Source organism: Sinocyclocheilus anshuiensis, unplaced genomic scaffold (genome assembly GCF_001515605.1).
Source record: "Sinocyclocheilus anshuiensis isolate Anshui unplaced genomic scaffold, SAMN03320099.WGS_v1.1 scaffold566, whole genome shotgun sequence".
Classification (NCBI taxonomy): Eukaryota; Metazoa; Chordata; class Actinopteri; order Cypriniformes; family Cyprinidae; genus Sinocyclocheilus; species Sinocyclocheilus anshuiensis.
In genome coordinates, this window is record NW_015542410.1 from 1,164,429 (window position 1) to 1,184,448 (window position 20,020).

Consider the following 20,020-nt stretch of genomic DNA (forward strand, 5'->3'; position numbering starts at 1 on the left):
AAACATACCGCCAAGGCAACAAAGGAGTGGCTCAAGAAGAAGCATATTAAGGTCATGGAGTGGCCTAGCCAGTCTCCAGACCTCAATCCTATAGAAAATCTGTGGAGGGAGCTGAAACTTCGAGTTGCCAAACGACAGCCAAGAAACCTTAAGGATTTAGAGAGGATCTGTAAAGAGGAGTGGATAAAAATCTCTCCTGAGATGTGTGCAAACCTGGTGACCAACTACAAAAAACATCTTACCTCTGTGCTTGCCAACAAGGGTTTCTGCACCAAGTATGAAGTCATGTTTTGCTTGGGGATGAAATACTTATTTCACTCACTGAAATGCAAATACATTTTTAACCTTTATATAATGTTTTTGTTTTCTGGATTTTTTGGTTGGTATTCTGTCTCTATAATTTAAAATAAACCTACCATAAAAATTACAGACCCTTCATTTTTTTTGTAAGTGGGCAAACTTACAAAATCAGCAGGGGATCAAATAAATATTTTCCCCACTGTATCCACGTAGGGAGGGAGTAAATTTAAATTTTTGGTGGACCGTCTCTTTAAATGGTGCATCTAGACCATTTAAAGGGGTCATATGATGCGATTTCAATTAGGGCTGCACGATAAATCGTATGCGATATTTAACGCGCATCTTATCAGTAAAGCCGGTTCTGTAATCAGTTTTCTGTCTGGAAATGTTCCTAATACATGAAAGGTTTCATCAGCCCAAGGCTGGTTTCCTGAGGAACTCCTTTGAGGAAGAAGGAGTGGGTTCACAAACCCAAGTTTATTTATGAGCGTTGAGCTGTTTTTCCATTTAGTTTTTGGGGTAGTGTTTCTCCAGTCCTCAGTTCAATAATATAAGCATGAATAAGTTTAAGAAGGAAAAGAAAAATAATGTGGTATGTTTATAATAGCCTATATCAAGTTTTCACTTTAACAGCTAGCAGTACTTCCAGTCTGAAATGAGGAAGTTTACAGTAGGGAATTATTGCAGTCACTAGCTGGTCATGTGAATGTCATGTTACACAACAGTTTGTTCCTGTTCCAAACTCATTATTCAGCATGTTCAAGTTTTCAAGGACGTGATTTTATATGGAATCGGATTAAAGTATGACACCTTGGCATAAGAGAACCTAGGTGTTCAGTTTTATGTTTTTATTTGTTTTTATTTGTTCCTATTATGCAGTAATATGTTAATAATGTTTTTCCCTATTGGGGATGTAAATCAGTCATTCCTGAAGAGTTTTAGATTTTTAATTTCCCTCTCCCGTTTAATATAATCAAATCACTAATAGATTTGTTTCTGTGGTAGTGTACTGTCAGCTCTGTCTGCTCCCATTGTGTTCCGTCATGAAATATATGGTCTCCCTCCATCTGTCACCTGGTTTATGAATTAGTGATGGTGGTAATAAGTGATGGGCAGGTGGCATGTGCTTTCTCTGTCATTGTTGGTGGGCTCATGTGCATATGCAATATTAATTCAGAACTAAATGGAGATCCCAATGGCCCTTTACCTTTATTAACTGAAAAACTCTGTAAACCAGCTGCAAAAAAAAACTAGAGACTTTTTTATAAAGACATCAGCAGTTCCTTGATGCAGATGTCCAATTAAAACTGTATATTTGAAAGGGCTTATGTGCATGCAAATAATGCAGTTAAACATAAAATAAAAACATTTTTGTCCAGTGTCATCAAACAAATATTGAGTGCATTGATAATAAGAAATGTTTCCTGAGCAGCAAATCAGCATATTAGAATAATTTATGAAGGATCATGTGACACTGAAGACTGGAGTAAAGGCTGAAGATTCAACTTTGCCATCACAAAAAAATTGCATTTTAAAAATATTAAAATAGATATTTATTTTAAGTTGTAATAATATTTCACAATTTTATTGTTTTGACGGTAACACAGATGCAGCCCTGGAGAGCGTAGAGAGACTTCTTTCAAAAGCATTAAAAAATCGAACTGACCGCATCTTAATTTTTCACCCCTTTAACATGACACACTTTTTTGCGTCTCTCCTGCAGTAACCGGGTGAGCGTGGAGGGAGCGACGCACAAGCAGGTGGTGGATCTGATCAGGGCTGGAGAGAGGGAGCTGGTGTTGACCGTACTCTCTGTGCCGGCACAGGAAGCAGACGGACTTGAAGGTGGCGAGGAAAGCGCAGTGCAGCCCAATTATGACTACAGCGACAAGCAGGCCGTCCCCATTTCAATCCCCACATACAAACATGTGGAACAGCACTCAGAGAAGTTTGTGGTGAGTCGTGTAGAAAGAACGAAAGCTTTTTGCTTTTTGGCTGTTGTTTAGTGCTGGTAATCTTTGTGGTCTTGCTCCTCCTGTCTTAGGTGTATAACGTGTACATGTCGGGCAGACAGCTGTGCTCGAAGCGTTACAGGGAGTTCGCAATACTTCATCAGAACCTGAAGAGAGAGTTTTCCAACTACAATTTCTCAAAGCTGCCAGGGAAATGGCCCTTTTCTCTGTCTGAACAGCAGCTGGACGCTCGCAGGAGGGGGTTGGAGGAATACCTGGAGAGAGGTGAGACAGAGGACAGAGAGTGGAGGAAGTAAAATGTGTCCTTTAATTCTTATGCATTATTTTTTGATTACAATAGGGTTGGGAAAAAATGCAGGTCTTGTTTGCAATGTGTCCTTGTCCCATTCACCCTCTTATTGCCACCAATAATTTAATTTCACTCCCACCAACTTTCTACTCTTAATTATATGTCTGTTTAATAAAATGCCATTTAATTTAGTGCACTAAATAAAATATATATATTGTCCTAATTTTTCACCCAATAAATATTATATTGAAAACAAATTAATTCGAAATTGGATATGGGTTTTAATAAAACAAAATAAATAATAATTTTACAAGTTATTTTTTATAAATAAAGTTTATAAGTTAATTTTACAATACTTTTTTTTTTTTTTTAATACACAATTTATTTCTATTACAAATGATTTATATTGCTTTGAGGATGTTTTTGTTTTGTCATCTTTCCACAAAGCCACAATGGAAGTGGTTTTGCACGCTTGTTTACAGAGACTTTGTGATAGATGCACGAGCTATGAAATGCACTTCTCTATATAAATATATATCCTGTCTTTCTCTCTGTCTGTCGACATGTTTCAGTGTGTTCAGTGCGGGTCTTAGGTGAGAGTGACGTTATGCAAGAATTCCTATCTGAATCGAACGAGGTAAGTACAGTATGTGTGTGCAAACACAAATAGTTTTGCCCAACAACACCGTTTCATCGAGTTGTCTTGTGTTACAGAACCACAACGGCATAAGTGATGTCGAGCTACGAATAGCACTGCCTGATAAAACCACAACCTCAGTAAGAGTCAGAAAGAATAGCACCACTGACCAGGTCTACCAGGTAAAATATTATACACCTCTGTCTGACCATTCAAATATCAAATGACCTCAACAGAAGCTCATCCTAGTCATAAATCATCATTTTTCCCTCTTTTTCAGGCACTTGTCATAAAGGTTGGGATGGACAGCGTCATGGCCAGTTACTTTGCACTCTTTGAAGTTATTAACCACTCGTTTGGTGAGGAATTGCTCCATTTTCCTTCAAGCGTTTATGTTTTGAATCTGTTTCTTACTCTTAGGTTAAACCTTTAGGTTTTCACTGTGGAAATCGTTTGACCTTGTTATGAAGTCAAAAGTAATTGTATTTATGATTCTTATTAAGAGCAATTAAACTGCCACTTTGTGATACCTTCTTAATCAAACAAACAAACCTTCTGTATTTTTGACCCAGCTGGCAAGCTCAGATAAGGTGCTACCTAGCACATAAAGGACACTGGGCCTTGTTAATGAAACATGAACAGAACAAATTTATGTGTAAATCATTTGCAAAACCCTTCTTACGTAGACTTGCAGAACACTCTCAGAGAAAAAGTTACAAAGCTCTCACTGGGTAATCTTTAAAAAGGTACTAACGTACACAGCTACTACTTGATGTATTTCAATCATGACAACTCTTGGAAGATTTTAGCATGGTGATGGATATGACAATGTTAATGTATTTGGTCTTGGTGGATACAGGAACTGAAAGCGTGCTGCGAAATGGTCTAGTAGATACTCACCAGCCATTTAAATGTAAAGCAGCAAGCTTATTGGCTGCGTATGCAGCATGAACCAATAAGCTTATGCCAAGTAGTTTAACGCTGTGAATGTCATCAATTTGTGTTAACAACCCATCTGCCTGTGCCATCTAGCGTTTCATGACAGAACTTGGCATTAAATATGTACCTTTGAGCCACTAATATTTACCATTTAGGGGTAAATAAGGTGCAAAGATATATATATATCTTTTTTTTTTTTTAATGTTTTTTTTGTCTGTAAATAATGCACGTGGTTATGCCACATGATGGCTAAATAGTTTTAAATATCAAATATAGTCTTTTAAGCTTCAAAAATGGAGAAAATGTACCAGCAAATTATGATTAAAGTGGTCCATGTAATATCTGCACTATTCCTAGTTATACGATAGCTTTGTGTGTTCAGCTAGACTAGATCATCGAGTTAGTGCATCATTTAATGTATTAGTTTGTGAACTGGATTAGCTAATTCATTGAAAAGATCCAACTCAAAAGGCTGTTTGTTTAAATAAAATTAAAATATAATTTATTCTTGTGATGTCAAAGATTAATTTTCAGAAATATTTATTATTACTAATGTTGAAAACAGTTGTGCTGTTTCATATTTTTGTTGAAACTGTAATACTACGTTTTCAGAATCCTTTGATAAATGAAAAAATGTAATTAAAGTATTCATTTATTACTTTACAAAAAAAACTTATTGACCCCAAATTTTCAAGGTTTCAAGATTTTCAGTGAATTACAAGATTTAATTTTGTTCATCATACAAAGCTGCTGTCTAATAAATTAGACTTAGCATAAATCACTAAACTGTTCTGAAAATCTCTCTCTTTTTCTGTTATCAGTGCGCAAATTGGCTCCTAATGAGTTCCCGCACAAGCTCTATGTTCAGAACTACACATCTGCTGTGCCCGGGACGTGTCTCACAATGCGGAAGTGGCTCTTCAGCACACAGGAAGAGGAACTGCTGCGGGACAACCCTCTTGCCCTGCACTACTGCTTCCATCAGGTCAGTCGCAATGGCCTTAACCAGTGCTTTTTTGTCAGTTCTCTCTTTCATTACAAATTAAATTAATGTAGTGTCTCCAGACTTTTAAAACGGTCTTTATGACGGACTCTTGTAGACTAAAACAATGAGTACAAACACATTACAATAAATTCAGACCATAAACGGCACAAATGGACTTTGTACAGCTAGCTTCTGGTCAATGTCTCATCTAAAACCACACCTGCTCATTTACATTTTATTCAGCATATTTGTATAGCTGAAGTCATATAAGATGGTTTTCAGTCAAACAGCTCGTCAGCTTAACCTCATATAATCATATCAGTCAGAGCTGTTCATCTTTTACATTCTGTGTTTTTTTTTCAGGCACAGGATGATGTGAAGAAGGGATTCATTAAAGCAGAGGATAAAGCTTACCAGCTGCAAAAACTAGCAGAACAGAGAAAGATGACAACGGTCTCTCATACTATATCCATCATAAAATGCTGCATAGAAATGCTATTTATCTTTTTGTTGAAACCTGTCAATAACACGTCCAGGCCCCACTTCACCTCAAAATCATATAAAAATAAAATAACAAATTAAAAGCAAAAATTTTGCGGGCAACTTATATTAATTTCCCTTAAAAATTCTAATTAAAGAAAGAAAAAAAAAAAAATCTTTCTCATTAGTGTAATGTAAAAATGTATATAATATGGCACAAAGTATTATTTATAAACTATTTCAGTTTTTATTGATATTTTGAATTGGTTTTTTTTTTTTTTCGTTTAAGTTCTAGTAATTCTATGTTTTAGTAGGTTTTTTACATTTATTAATTGTGATTTTTAGGACTTCCAAGGCAACATTTTAATGTCATTTATAGTTTTTCATCTAATATTTTATTTCAGTTTTATTTCAATTAACAAGTTATAAAAATGTATAGATATTTTTCGTTTTAGTTAACAACACTAGGCACAATACAAACATGTTAATTGTTCTGAAAAAGTCTTCATAGTGTCTTCTTTTTTTTTTTTTCTTTGATTTTGGGGTGAATGTGACCTGCACACTTTACCTTTTTGTCACAAAGCACAATCAATTAATAACATGTAAAATGATGTTCGTTTTAACATAAAATAAACAATTGTGTGTACTTTTTTCAGTATCTGAGCCTTATGCGCTCATGTGAGGGATATAACGAGGTGACATTCCCTCACTGTGCATGTGACTCACGGAAGAAAGGTCATGTGATCACAGCCATCAGTATGAAGCATTTCAAACTGCACGCCTGCACAGAGGACGGCACTCTTGAGGTGGGCAAATGATGCTCAGAACGATACGAAATAGTTTTTAGGCCTATAATGCTTTATTTGCCTCTAAACATATGAAAGCATATCACCAAATTCTGTGAGAACATGTTTGGTTTGCTTGCCCATAGTAATACTTTATCTGTGACTCACAGAATCAGATGATCATGTTCGAATGGTCAGAGATGCAGAGATGGGACACAGATGAAGAGGGAATGGCCTTCTGCTTTGAATATGTGCGCGGAGAAAAGAAACCTCGCTGGGTCAAAATATTCACTCCTTATGTAAGTCACCCAAACATTAGAATTAGAGCTTCATTATTTACCTGTTGAATTATGTTTCGTAGAACATTTTGAACAGAAATAGTCCCTGAATTGTGTGTGCCTGTGTTCCCTTCTCCAGTTTAACTACATGCACGAGTGCTTTGAGAGGATTTTCTGTGAGCTCAAACGGAGGAAAGAGGTATTAACTTACATTTCTGTTAGAGTTTCTTTACCTTTCTTGTCATTTGTTATTAATGAGTTTCTTTTTGATATGTTAAAGGTTGAAGACGAGGCCTCAGACCAAGGCAATAAGAACTGTAGTAATAAGGGTAAGAAGAAAACATTTTGCCCTCATTTTATCTCACACAAACACACATTAATGGGATTTTTCTGAGTGTACTCAAGTGATGACCATACTCGCACTGAAACCTGAAATACTGGTTCATTCTTACAACACTTACTTGAAGTATCAAGTACAGAGTCACATGTCATGCGTGTGATGCTCATTTGAACCGTCAGTGCATAAAATGAACCCTGCACCTTCTCGAAAGAGCAAATAATGGAAATGTATTCCTTTATTATGTAAAACAAAATGCAGAAAACGGATTGATTCAGCACTGTAGGCTAGCACTGATTGCAAATTTGCTTTTTATTATTGAACACTGTTTTATTCATTGAGCGAATAATAAATTGGCATATTTTAATTGTGCTTGTGCTGCAATAGAATGAATATGTGAAATTAATTATGCAATAAATATTCATGTTTTTCCGTACTACATTTATAATAATATATATTGATATCGTTATTATAAATCTATTTAATAATATTTATTACATATGTCCACCCTGTCATGTTTATGTCCACTCTATCGAGTCCAAGTGGCCGACATTTTAAGCTTCAATTAGCATATTAGCTTAAAACTAACTGTGACTAGCTAAATAGGTAGTCTGGTTGTTGAAGAGAATTTGGTATATTTAAACTTACATATTTTGAAAATACTGTTTTTCGAATCACTTCTGGCATATTTTATGCCGACAGGGTGGACATGTTAAGCTTTGGCAAAGCAAGTAAGCAAACTCAGACGAAGAAAATTTGTCAATTTAAGTCATCAACTTATGCACCTCAGCTGTTGAAATTCCCGCCACTGAAGAGACAAAAAATCTGTCCTGATGTCACTAAAGGGGATGGCCTTTTCTTAAAGGGGCGGATTCCCCAATACGACAGGGTGGACAACCACTCAAGGGACATGGACAAACTCTTCTTCTTTTTTTTTTTTTTTTTTTTTAAAAATATTGTTTTTACGGATTCACCAATACGACAGGGTGGACAACCATTCAAGGGACATGGATAGACTCTTCTTTTTTGTTAAATAAAAATATAGTTTTTTATTACCAAATGATCAATACACTCAAATTGAGTAATCTCTTATTTAATCAAATATTAATAGGATAATTTTTTTTATTTATTTTATGATTTGACAATATTCTACTATCATTCAAATTTATCGAGCAGTGTATGGGACATAGCAAAATAACACACATCCTCTTACACAAAACTAAAAAAAAAATCTAGAAAATGTATCTAAAGAGCCAAGTAATGCTTTTGTTATGAATATAAAAACTTAGTCTAATATAACACACCCTTTCATAGTCATTTTTATGTTTTTTTATTTATTTTATGATTTGACAATATTCTACTATCATTCAAATTTATCGAGCAGTGTATGGGACATAGCAAAATAACACACATCCTCTTACACAAAACTAAAAAAAAAATCTAGAAAATGTATCTAAAGAGCCAAGTAATGCTTTTGTTATGAATATAAAAACTTAGCCTAATATAACACACCCTTTCATAGTCATTTTTATGATATCATGGCAAATGAATTATTTATGTACAGGACACCAAAAGGCACCCTACAGTGATATTGACCCATATTAGATTAGAATGCTTTATTGTCATTTTACACAAAATACAACGAAATTGCAGAGCTTCTGCGTAAGGTGCTTAGGTACATAATAAACAGAAAAGAGACTAAAAAGAAATATACATAATACAGAGAGATGTACAAATAAAATATATTTAAACTAAGACTAAGAGAATAAAGAGAATGGAATAGAAAAAATTGCTTGTATATAAAAATAAATAAAGTAATAGCTTGTTAAAATAATTATTGCACTGATATGAGGTACAGTGCATTTCACATTGCACTGAAGGAATGGGGATATAAAAACATTGCACTAAAAAAAGTAAAGATATTGCACTGGAATATAATGCTGCACTGCACTGAAGGAATAAAGATATAGAAAACATTGCACTAAGAAAAAAATAGAGATTGCACTGGAATAATACACATATTTCACTGAGTGAGATGGGGGGAGGGAATGTGCATGTGTGTGTTCAGTGTGATTATAGCTCTGGGGAAGAAGCTGTCCTTAAGTCTGTTTGTCCGTGATTTGATGCATCTGTAGCGCCTGCCGGAGGGCAGCAGTTTGAACAGGTGGGAACCAGGGTGAGAGTGCTCTTTTTCAATGTTCTGTGCTCTGCTGAGGCAGCGGGAGTTGTAAAGGTCCTTCAGAGAGGGAAGAGGACAGCCGATGATCCTCTGCGTGGTGTTGATGATTGCTGTATTCCCTTTCTCTCTGCCACAGTACAGCTGCCATACCATACTAGGGGTGGGCGAAATGAGCTAAAATTCATATCACGATATTTTACACTGTCCAGGCGATATCGATATTATATTGCGATATGAGAAAAAAAATGACAGGCAAAATATTTTAACCTTATATAACTAGAAAAAGTGAGGGATTGGACATAGACCTGAAAAGTCTTTTTTTATTGTGCCATTGTTTTTCTCAACAAGTGCAAACGTGCAACATGAGGTAGGCCTGTATGAATTAAATATTGTGTGTTTGAGTAGGCCAGTGGTTCCCAAATTTTTTCTGCCGGGTCCCCCTTTTGTAGAGAAAAATATTTTCAAGGACCCAACATCCCCTCTTTTTTTTTTTTGGGGGGGGGGGGGCATATGCCCGTGGCCATCGTGGCCGAGCCGGCTAAGGTCACGGATGATCCGCCATGGTCTCCTGAGTCCCCTGCTCCGCCATGGCCCCCTGAGCTACCAGCTCTGCCATGGCAATCTGAACTGCCTGCTCCGCCATGGCCCCCTGAGCTACCATCTCCACCATGGCAGCCTGAACTGTCTGCTCCGCCATGGCTTCCTAGTCTGCTTGATCCGCAATGGCTTCCTAGTCTGCCTGCTCTTCCATGGCATCCTCCCTGATCCGCACTGGAGGGTAATATTGTGAAATATTGTCAATTTAAATGATCTATTTGAATGTTTTGATCAAAGCTGAAGTTACCATTACTCCAGTCTTCAGTGTCACATGATCCTTCAGAAATCATTCTAATATGCTGATTTGCTGCTCAAGAAACATTTTTGATTATTATCAATGTTGTAAACAGTTGTGCTGCTTCGTATTTTTGAGGAAACTGTTTTTTTGCGATTCTCTTATTAATATTTGAAATGGTCCTTTGTGTCAGAGCGCTGGAGTTCATCAGAAATAGAACGCAGCATCAGTTTACTGCCATGAATTTGTCGCGGCGCACCGCATCCACAGCAGAAAACATCACTGGGTTCTATTTGCTTTTGTCAAATCGCGCCGCTCGCGTCTGGTGTAGACACGTTGTTTTGGTATTTGTGAATCTTAAGTATATTCATAATCTGCTTTACGTTTACCTGGCACTGGAAGTCCTTTCACAAACTTGTATCTTTCATGCTTAGAGCAGAACCATGCATCGTTCATTTATATTTCTACATGGCTCCCTGCAGAATTCTGATTCTTCAATCGCGCCATCTAGTGGTCTGTTATTGATACACTCGCAACTGCTACAACTGATAACGGAGCGCTCAAGCGGGTATTGCGAGTCATGTTGAGGCAGTTTAAATATGTCAAATTAATATTTTGCGTTCAATTATTTACTTATCAGACAAGTGGCCGCATGATAAGCGGGAAAATTACACAGTGTAGTCTTTATCACCCTGCAGAGGTTTCTTTTGCAAAATAATCTGCTGACTGTGTACACTATCCCTCAGCCTGGAGTAGGCGACTTGCACACTATTAATTTGGTCTGTTACAATGCTCTGTGTTTGATTACTAATGCCTGTGTAGAATGGCGGCGTTTCACACAGAAGACAAAAGCAGGGTCTGCCCTGTGCCTTCTAAAGTCAAGGATGATCTGTTAGCTCTGTAGGCAAATTGATGTGCATCAAAGGTGGAAGGAAGGCAGGTCTTCAGGTGGTGTAGGACCAGCCTCTCGAAGCACTTCATGATGATCGGCGTGAGGGCGATGGGGCGATAGTCATTGAGGCTATCCGTGGCTGATTTCTTTGGTATGGGGATGATTGTGAAAATTTTCAGGCAGGATGGGATTGAGGCTTGTGTCAGGGAGAAGTTGAAGAGTTTGGCGAGGACTCCTGAGAGCTGGTCAGCACATCCCTTAAGCACTTTCCCTGGAATGCCGTCAGGGCCTGGAGCTTTCCGTGTGTTCACTGTTCTGAGCACCCGCCTCACTTCATGCTCGTGGACAGTGAGTGGGGGGGTGCCGGGGCCTGGTGTAGGCTGAGGTAGTGTGGCTTTTTGCTGCTGTGGTGTGTCAAAACGAGCGAAAAAGCCGTTTAGCTCAGCTCCTATGCCAGCGAAGCCGAGCTGTTCCCAGCTGCACAGCTGCTGCCTCTGAGGTTTGTAAGGTGCTGGAAACCCTGCCACACCTGTCGTGGTTTTCCGTCTGTGAAGTGATCTTTTACCTTCCTTTTGTAGTCCCTCTTTGCATCCTTAATTCCTTTCTTTTTTCAAATTGGCTCTGGCAGCACTGTATATATATATATATATATATATATGAAGAGTTCAGATGCAACAGCCTCTAAGTGCCATCTGAAATTTTCATCTAAAATTAGCATTTTTATTAGGCTTCTATGTTTAGGTTCAGTCATTTTACTCTAATGTCAATGTATAGGTCATTTTCTATGCAATTAAAGTAAAATAACTGAACATAAATATAGGGGCCTGATAAAAATGCTAATTTTTGTTACATTTTGTTACATATTTTTAAATATGAAGTATAATATTTAGTAAATAATCTTTCCATTTAAAAATATTTATAAATAATGTATCAAAATTATGTGTATGTATATATATTTGTAAATATGAAGATTATTTAATACATTTTATGATACATTTTCATTTATATAATACATATTTTATTTATTTTATTATATTTTATTGTGTATTTATTTTTAAACATTTATATACAGTATAATATTTTGCTTTTGTTTCAATGGGTGATACATTCCCTTATACTGAACTTTACGGAGATAAAGTGAGTAGTATTATTCACCATCATGTCAATCCACTGAGGCTAGGGCTGCTCGATTATGACAAAAATCATAATCTCGATTATTTTGGTCAATATTGTAATCACGATTATTTAGAGCGATTATTAGTGGGCCATATGACCAAAACTTTATATGAAAGATTTATTTAAAGATAGTGATATATATCAAACATATATTTTCTGTAAATAAGGTTGCTATGACATCTACATTTTAGAGAATTATTGAAAATAATTAAACTGTAATAAAAAAGCAAAGGAATACAATGCCAGTAATAAAAAAGCAAAAGAATACAATAGAATAAAAAATATACAAATGAAACAAACTGTGCTTTAAGTTTTTAAGTCTAAAGTATTCAGTTAACAGCCTACTAAAGAAATTGAATAGCCTAATGTAAAATAAAACAGCATAGTCTTCACGGTAAGAATTAAACTTCCTTTGTTTCTTATTAAAGCTACAAAAGTCCTTCAGTCAAGAGCAGTGAGTGTGTCTTTTGTTGTTTGATTAATATTAAAGGGATAGTTCACTCAAAACTGAAAATTAGCCCATTATTTACTCACCCTCAAGCCATCCTTGGCGTATATGACTTCCTTCTTTCAGATGAATCCAATCGGAGTTATATTAAAAATTGTCTTTAATCTTCCAAGCTGTTTAATGCAGTCAGCGGGTGTTGCAGTGCATCGGTCCAAAAGAAGTGAAATAAAGCGCATCCATCCATAAAAAAAAGTGTCTCACACGGCTCCGGGGGGTGAACAAAGGCCTCCTGTAGCGAATCGATGTGATTTGTAAGAAAAATATCTATATTCAAAATGTAATAATCACTTTAATGTAGTTTGCGCAAACAGTTGTACACAGAAGCAGCTCCGGGAGGATGACGTATGAGGTCAGCGTTGCGCATGCGCCGGTGAGTCTCGTGAAATCCAACGTTTGTTTACAGGAGCAAAGGAAGCAAAGTTTCCTTACTTTAGCAAAGGAAAACCAGTCTCCTCTTGGCTTATATCGATATCCTCCGACATTCTTCTTTACAAATCCTCGTTTTGTACTTCTAGTTAGTGACCGTTGTTTTGTTTTGATCTCTCCCCTGCGCTTCCGTGTGCGTCACTTCTGAGCGGCGCAAAGCCGATGTCATCCGCCCGGAGCTGCTTCCATGTACAACAGTGAGAGCAAGCTAGATTAAATTGATTATTACGTTTTAAATATGGTTATTTTCCTTACAAAAACGCATCGATTCGTTACAGGAGGCCGTGTGAAGCACTTTTTATTATGGATGAATGAGCTTTATTTCACTTCTTTTGGACTGATGAACTGCAACACCCGCTGACTGCCATTAAACAGCTTGGAAGATCAAAGACTAAACTTTCTTTGTTTCTTATTAAAGCTACAAAAGTCTTTGTGAGCAGAGCAGTGATTGATTTTCTCTTTGTCTTTTGTTGTTTGATTAATATTAAGCACATAGTCGGCAGCAGGAAAATAGGCCGCTGTCACTTTAAGAGCCGCATGGATCCAATTTACTGTTACACGAGTATTTTCATTCTCAACTCTTTACATTCATTTGTTACATAACCAACGTGGGTTTACGTGAATAATCACTAAGCGCCGCATTTTGACACATTTTTGTGTGTATTTGACCGTTTAGGCGCTAAAAGATGACTTTACATGTCCATGTTGTGATCTGTCTCAGCGCATACACGGTAATCTTCCAGAGGAAGCGCAAGTTCTTTCACGCTTTTAAAAACATAAATCAGTCTAATCAACTTAAATAAAGCAAGCACATCCCGTTTTGCAAAAGTCTCGTTACATGATTTTACTGATTTGCATGTGAAATTGGGCTTTTATGGAGGAACGAAAGAGCACCGCTAAAAAGTGGGCGGAATGGGGCACAATAATCGTTTTATCTCGATTACTGTATTTTCATAATCGTTGGAGGCCGAAATCGAAACCTGAATTTCGATTAATTGCACAGCCCTAACTGAGGCCACTGAAAATGACAGATGTCTTCTGTCATTGGAGTGTAAATGTGATTTTAAACTTGGTGGGCCTATAAAACAGAAAGCAGAATTTACAAAATTCTATTAATTGTTCAGTAAAGCTAATGAAACAATTCTGTATTGCAGATTACCTCTCGCCGCTGGAGCAGCAGAAGGGATGGTGCCACCTAGGGGGCGAGATTGCCACTTCCTAAAACTCCCCTCTAGAGCCCCTGTGGAATTGCACTGGATCATCACACTAGAGCAGACCATAATGACCATCTTACCACGGCAACACCCTAGCGACGCCATACCAACCACGTTTCCCACGGAGACAAAAGTGTGCCTTTCAGATGCAGAGCGTTCCATATGACAACAACGGCAACGCAAAATGCCATCATCGTGGCAAAGCAGATGCATAACTATCACTGCGGGGATGTTTCGCACCAATGGGTTCTGCTGTCATTTCATCAATAGATACTTTGAACTCACATAAGTACATGTAAAATACCACATAGGACGAGACCTAAAGATCTTCCACGCCATCGCTTTAGGAGACACGCTCTTCTGTAAGTCTACTTTAGAGCACTCTTATCACGGCAGCGAAGTAACGAATGACCACTTTGTGATTTGAACAGCAGCTGCTATCGCAACTTCAAAAAAATCAATATATATGGGAGGGGGAAGTCATGCCTTAACAAAAATTAATTTGTGTAGCAAGTCACCGTAATACGTGATCTTTCTAAAATGATATTGTGATGGCATTATTGCTTGATTTTCCCAGTATTGCTGACTAAAATGAGTTCATTTTCATCTTATTTCCCATTAAATGAGGAGTTAACAAGTGTGTGGGAGCAGTGAGAAGTGTGTGTGTGGAGTGACAGGACAGGAGTGTTTATGAACAGGTGTAGTTTGCATAAGTGACCTGTAGGGAGCCCCAGCATCAAACACATAAGCAGCTGCGCTCAGGATACAGTTGTTTTTGCGTTCAGTTTATTTGTTGGTCTCAGAGGAAACATCATGGAGTCTTCGTCTGAGTTGGTTTAAGTGTTATTTATTGTTAAAGACTGCAGAGGCTTCCCTTGCTCCGTCATAGAGAGACAACAGCACCACATCGTACCTGCTGACAGGATCTGAAGTGGAAAAACAAGGGATAGATTGAGAATATCAGAATAGTTTGCACAGTGTTTCTTTTCTTATATGGTTTGAGGAAATAGAACTGAGGCAGCAGGCAATTGCTTTCAAATTCATTTAAAAATTCCGCACTGAATGCTGAAATAACAAAATAAAATACAAAGTGGTCCATGTTTGCTATTTTCTGTTTCTCTTTCTTCTTTTTTAATGCATAAGTAGAGAACCAGAGATTAAAATATATCTTAGCCAAAAAGATATACCATAAAGGACCTTAGTGGGTCCCCCTTGTCACAGGAACAGGCACATTTTGACCATTTTCTTAAAGGGATAGCTCACCTAAAAATGAAAATGTACTCCCTCTCAGTTCGTTTCTTCTTCGCTTTTCACTTCACAAGATGTAAATTGATGGACTGGAGTTGTGTGGATTATTGTGATGTTTTTAATCAGCTGTTTGGACTCTCATTCTGACGGCACCCATTCACTGCAGAGGATCCACTGGTGAGCAAGTGATGCAATGCTTAATTTCTCCCAAGCTCATTTACATTTTGGATGGCCTGAGGGTGAGTAAATATTCAGCAAATGTTCATTTTGGGGTGAACTGTTCCTTTAAAAGACATGCATGTTTAATGAAAGTCAAAAGCTTTGCATTCCAGCACAATACAGTGATAAATCAGCTTATCCTCATCCAGATGCTTAAGCCACCTTGGCTATGATACTCTGATCAATAAGTGAGTTTGGTGTGTGTGTGTGTGTGTGTGTGTGTGTGTGTGTGTGTGTGTGTGGGTACATCAGATTGCTCGCTGGTTAGAGTAAAGGCTCCTATTATTGCAGCACAGAAGCATCTGTGGTCTAAGCATATTTACAAAAACTTCATTTGTGTCTTCAGTCCTGATTATTTCTGTATTTGATTAGTTCAGCCAGTTTATCAATGTGAATGAAGAAAAAAAAACAGTAAGACCTGTGTGTGTTACGCTTGTGTAATTTGTCTTTTCGTCAGGAGTGCAGGTGTGACACTTTTTGTATTGTTCGGAAATGTCAAAAGTGTTCCACCACGTAATGTTCACCAGCGCTATAAAATATTAATTGTTTGGTCAGTGTTTCTTATTTTGTGTCAATGTGCCAGAGGGGAAAAAAAAAGGATATGAATGTACCAGAATGTATTTATAACATGGATGATTATTAGCGTTTCTTTGACATTAACTTGAACTGCAACCATTTAAGATCATCATAACGCTTCAGTTTAAAACTTAAGACACTAACCAGCTTTTAACCTCCCACTGAGTGTTTTCTTAATGTTAGGCCCACCTTGAAAGTATTATTAATGCTTTAAGTGTTTTCCCCAAAATTGGTGTGTCGGGACGATTACTGACAAGTTTAACGGCTATATGTCTTTGTTCTGCGTTTCATCTGTACATTTTACTGCTTATGTGTAGTACTGACAGAGTCTTTGTAGCTTTTCTGACTGAAAACATTCATTTATTTTTCTGCTGAATCAAGGGGATTGTAACAAGGCCTTTGCTGTGGTGGGTTTAGAAAGGGGCTTTGTATGGAAAAAGAAATAATGCATACGTGAAGGAGATAAATAGGCTTGCATTATTTCATGTAGCCTAGATAATGGCATAAATTAACTAATATCAGGATACAATAGTTTTATATCTGAAATGTGTGAAGGTTAAACTAACCAGAGTTAAAAAACATTAAAAAAAAAACTTTAAGAAACCTCATTTCAGTAGGTTGAAACATTGTAACATACTATTTTAAATAAAATGACCTGTTGAAAAGAAAAGAGGAAAAAAAACAAGTTAATGTGTTATTCATTGTTTTTTTTCTTTCGTTTTTTTTTTTAACGTTGTAGGTTTTGTAAACAATCTGACCGCGTCCCTTTTAACCAATCAGAAATTTTGAGGCTGTTCTCTGCCAATAGCGTTAGTCTGGGGCGGGACTACTCGTCGGCTCGACCAATAGAAAATAAGCATATTGGGAATTCGGTTTAGAAACGTCAGTAGTTTGTAGTTTGGTGGTTCTGATAATGGCGCACAAATCGCTCACAGCTGTTACTTTTGATTGCTGTTTACCCATAGACTGTATAAAAACGTGTTTACCGTTATCATCTCAACAACACTTGGCAGACTTAAAAACAGGAAAAGACACTGCACTTAATCTTAAGGTATGTCATATCTGTTAATGCAACATTCCATACTATACTCTGAAATATGTTTGTTAAAGTCAAATGACCTGAAAGGGTAGTTATGTATGCTTCAAGACAACATAGCACCTTTAAGAATTATTTCAAATAAACAATGAAACAATAAAAGAAAACAGAATTTCATAAAGAAATCATCCTGTATTCATAATAAGAATAAATCTCATTGCTGTGATCCTGCTGTATAATTGCCTCTGGAATTAAATACCAATTTATATCCTTGTCTCTCATGCGCAACCACTTGGGAAATAATTTGCCTCAAGCCAGCTAAATATTTGAATGAAATTTCATTTATTTATTATCACAAGGACTCCAGGGATTTAACTAGAGAATTAGCCACACTTAAAGCAGGCGCCTGCCTGAACGTCAGTATGAACAGAGGGTTCAGCAGGCAGATATGTTTCAGTAGACCAATTAGTATATTACGCAAAAAAACTGCTTTCAGCAGATAAAAGACAAGGCTGAAACTAGAGCATGATATGACATATTTGTGCTGTTAACTGGATATTAAAGCCTCATCTAGACTAAGTTAAGTGTAATTGACCAATGCAAAATTATTGTACTGTTATCCAGAGGCATAAATGAGTACCAAATAAATTATTAAATGGACACATAAACGTGTTAAGTTTAAATTATGTGAGAAGAAAAAGTATGCAAAATGATACAGGAGACATTAAACAAACACATTGATGCAGGAAATTGGTTGCCTGAGACAACCATTAAATATATTAGAAAGACGTGAGGGTGAGAATAATTTAGTTCCTTTATGGAAATATTTTCCTGGTGAAGAGAAACTATCAAGTACACAGAATGGGGTTATTGAAATTAAATAATTAAAAATTACTAGAAATAAATAACTGTTAAACTAAAACAATATATTGAAAATATTATTTTATTTCAGCTAGTAGCCAAGGAACATATAGAATGTCAATGATTAATTAAAAAAAAAAATCTGTTTTTATGTTTCTGCCACAGAATAAAAACAATTGCAACTTTTTAATCTCACAATTCAAACTTTTCTGCTTCATACATATTTATATATGTTATTAATGGTCAAGCTCTTCATCCAATTTAGTATGTACTTTGAGTCTTCATAAACAAATGATTCATTAGCTGGATTTTTTTATTGAATAAAACACAGTATGTGTAGTGTAGCCTGACTCAGTTTTGAATCAGTTCTTTGAATGAATCAATCTGACTCATACCAAAGTCCCTTCAAGGTATTCTGTAGTATTTGCTCATACTGAATTTAGTCCAACAGAGCAGTTTCTGAATCAACATCTGATTCACTTATTTCTGACAGATTGTCCATATGACAATGATTGAAATATAGCTGATCTCAGCATTACATGACATTTTACACTATAACCCATGGTGCGCACATAAACATAGGTACTTAAGAGACTGTAGCACGCTCCGCTCTCTATTTACATACATAATTACATCGTCATAAAAGCACTGTAAAGTTAAGAGGGATCGAGAATGTAATAAATTGCCGTTGCAGGATCGAAGGATGAAGCTGTCCATGGGGTTAGAGGGAATCAATACAGCTCTAAACTGCAACGATCTGCAGAGGTCAAACTGGATGAAGTGTTGGTCCGCTTTACCTCAGATCGCAGCTGTCTGAAGAGTGCGCGTGTGTCTTTGCCTGTAAGTGCTTGATGCTTGAATGATTAGAGTCTGAAGGAGGGATACTGTGTTTGAGAGAGCACAGTGGTCTCATAGGGCCACTTGTGGTCACTCCACTGGACTGAAGGTATTTTAGTGAGCCAAATCAGTGCTAACAAATGCTCCCATGAGACTGCCATGAAAAAAAAAACTGTCATTAATCCAGGAAGCATTCTCACTGCATCTTTATTTTATTGCTTTTACATGCTACAGTGGTGTTTGCTTTTGCTTATCCACAGGGTTTTTATTAATAATATTGAAAACATTAAAAACATTATTAATAATAATGATAAGTAAACAGTTTACATTTTAAAAATATAATTATTATTATATTAAAGGGGTCATATGATGCTATTTTAAAGATCATTATTTTGTGTATTTGGTATAACAGAATATGTTGACATGCTTTAAGTGTCAAAAAACACATTATTTTTCAAATACTGTACATTATTGTAGGTCCTCTATGCCCCGCCTCTCTCAAACGCGTTGTTTTCAACAAATCCCCCTCCTTTGACAAGCGCAGTCTGCTCTGATTGGCCAGCTGACCCAGTGCATTGTGATTGGCTGAACACCACAAGCACGCGTCGGAAATGTAACGCCCCTTACCATAATCACGAGTCGTGTGACAGACACAGTGATGATGCAGTATACAAGCCACGGTTAAGACAGCTAACGTGCTATGATTTCTGACAGGCAGTTCACTCTCCTGTGATGTGATCCTGTTCCCCTCACACACACACACACAGAGACACACACGACGCGTTACTCTGCGCAAAACTCTGCATTTGAACAGTCAACAGCAAATACTTAAACTAGTAACAAAACATACTTACAGTCGCTGATTCAGAAGCACCAGATTGTCATAGCAAAGTCGGAAATTGACCCGAATTTTTTTTGACAAAAAATAAATACAAATAGCCTTTGTGCACAGCCAGCCTCATACTCTCCTAGGTTCAAAAAACTGTCATCCATAAAATGCGTTGCACAAATTT

General features: G+C 36.9%; 1 protein-coding gene and 1 long non-coding RNA gene across 2 annotated transcripts in view; both read left to right on the forward strand.

The window, feature by feature from the left end:
- Nucleotides 1–2,003: 2,003 nt before the first annotated feature.
- Nucleotides 2,004–15,588, forward strand: LOC107693261 (sorting nexin-27-like; the record flags this gene model as incomplete). Its single annotated transcript, XM_016492568.1, has 12 exons — nucleotides 2,004–2,255; nucleotides 2,345–2,537; nucleotides 3,135–3,199; nucleotides 3,277–3,381; nucleotides 3,480–3,558; nucleotides 4,960–5,123; nucleotides 5,487–5,576; nucleotides 6,260–6,409; nucleotides 6,559–6,687; nucleotides 6,806–6,865; nucleotides 6,947–6,995; nucleotides 14,171–15,588. Coding segments are annotated over 12 exons (1,404 nt in total), but the record flags the coding sequence as incomplete, so codon positions are not given.
- Nucleotides 15,589–17,273: 1,685 nt separating this feature from the next.
- LOC107693337 (uncharacterized) overlaps nucleotides 17,274–20,020 on the forward strand; it is an 11,771-nt gene continuing 9,024 nt past the window's right edge. The window contains exons 1-2 of the long non-coding RNA XR_001634723.1: nucleotides 17,274–17,324; nucleotides 18,865–19,010. This is a non-coding gene — a long non-coding RNA (uncharacterized LOC107693337). The remainder of the gene's footprint in view (nucleotides 17,325–18,864; nucleotides 19,011–20,020) is intronic.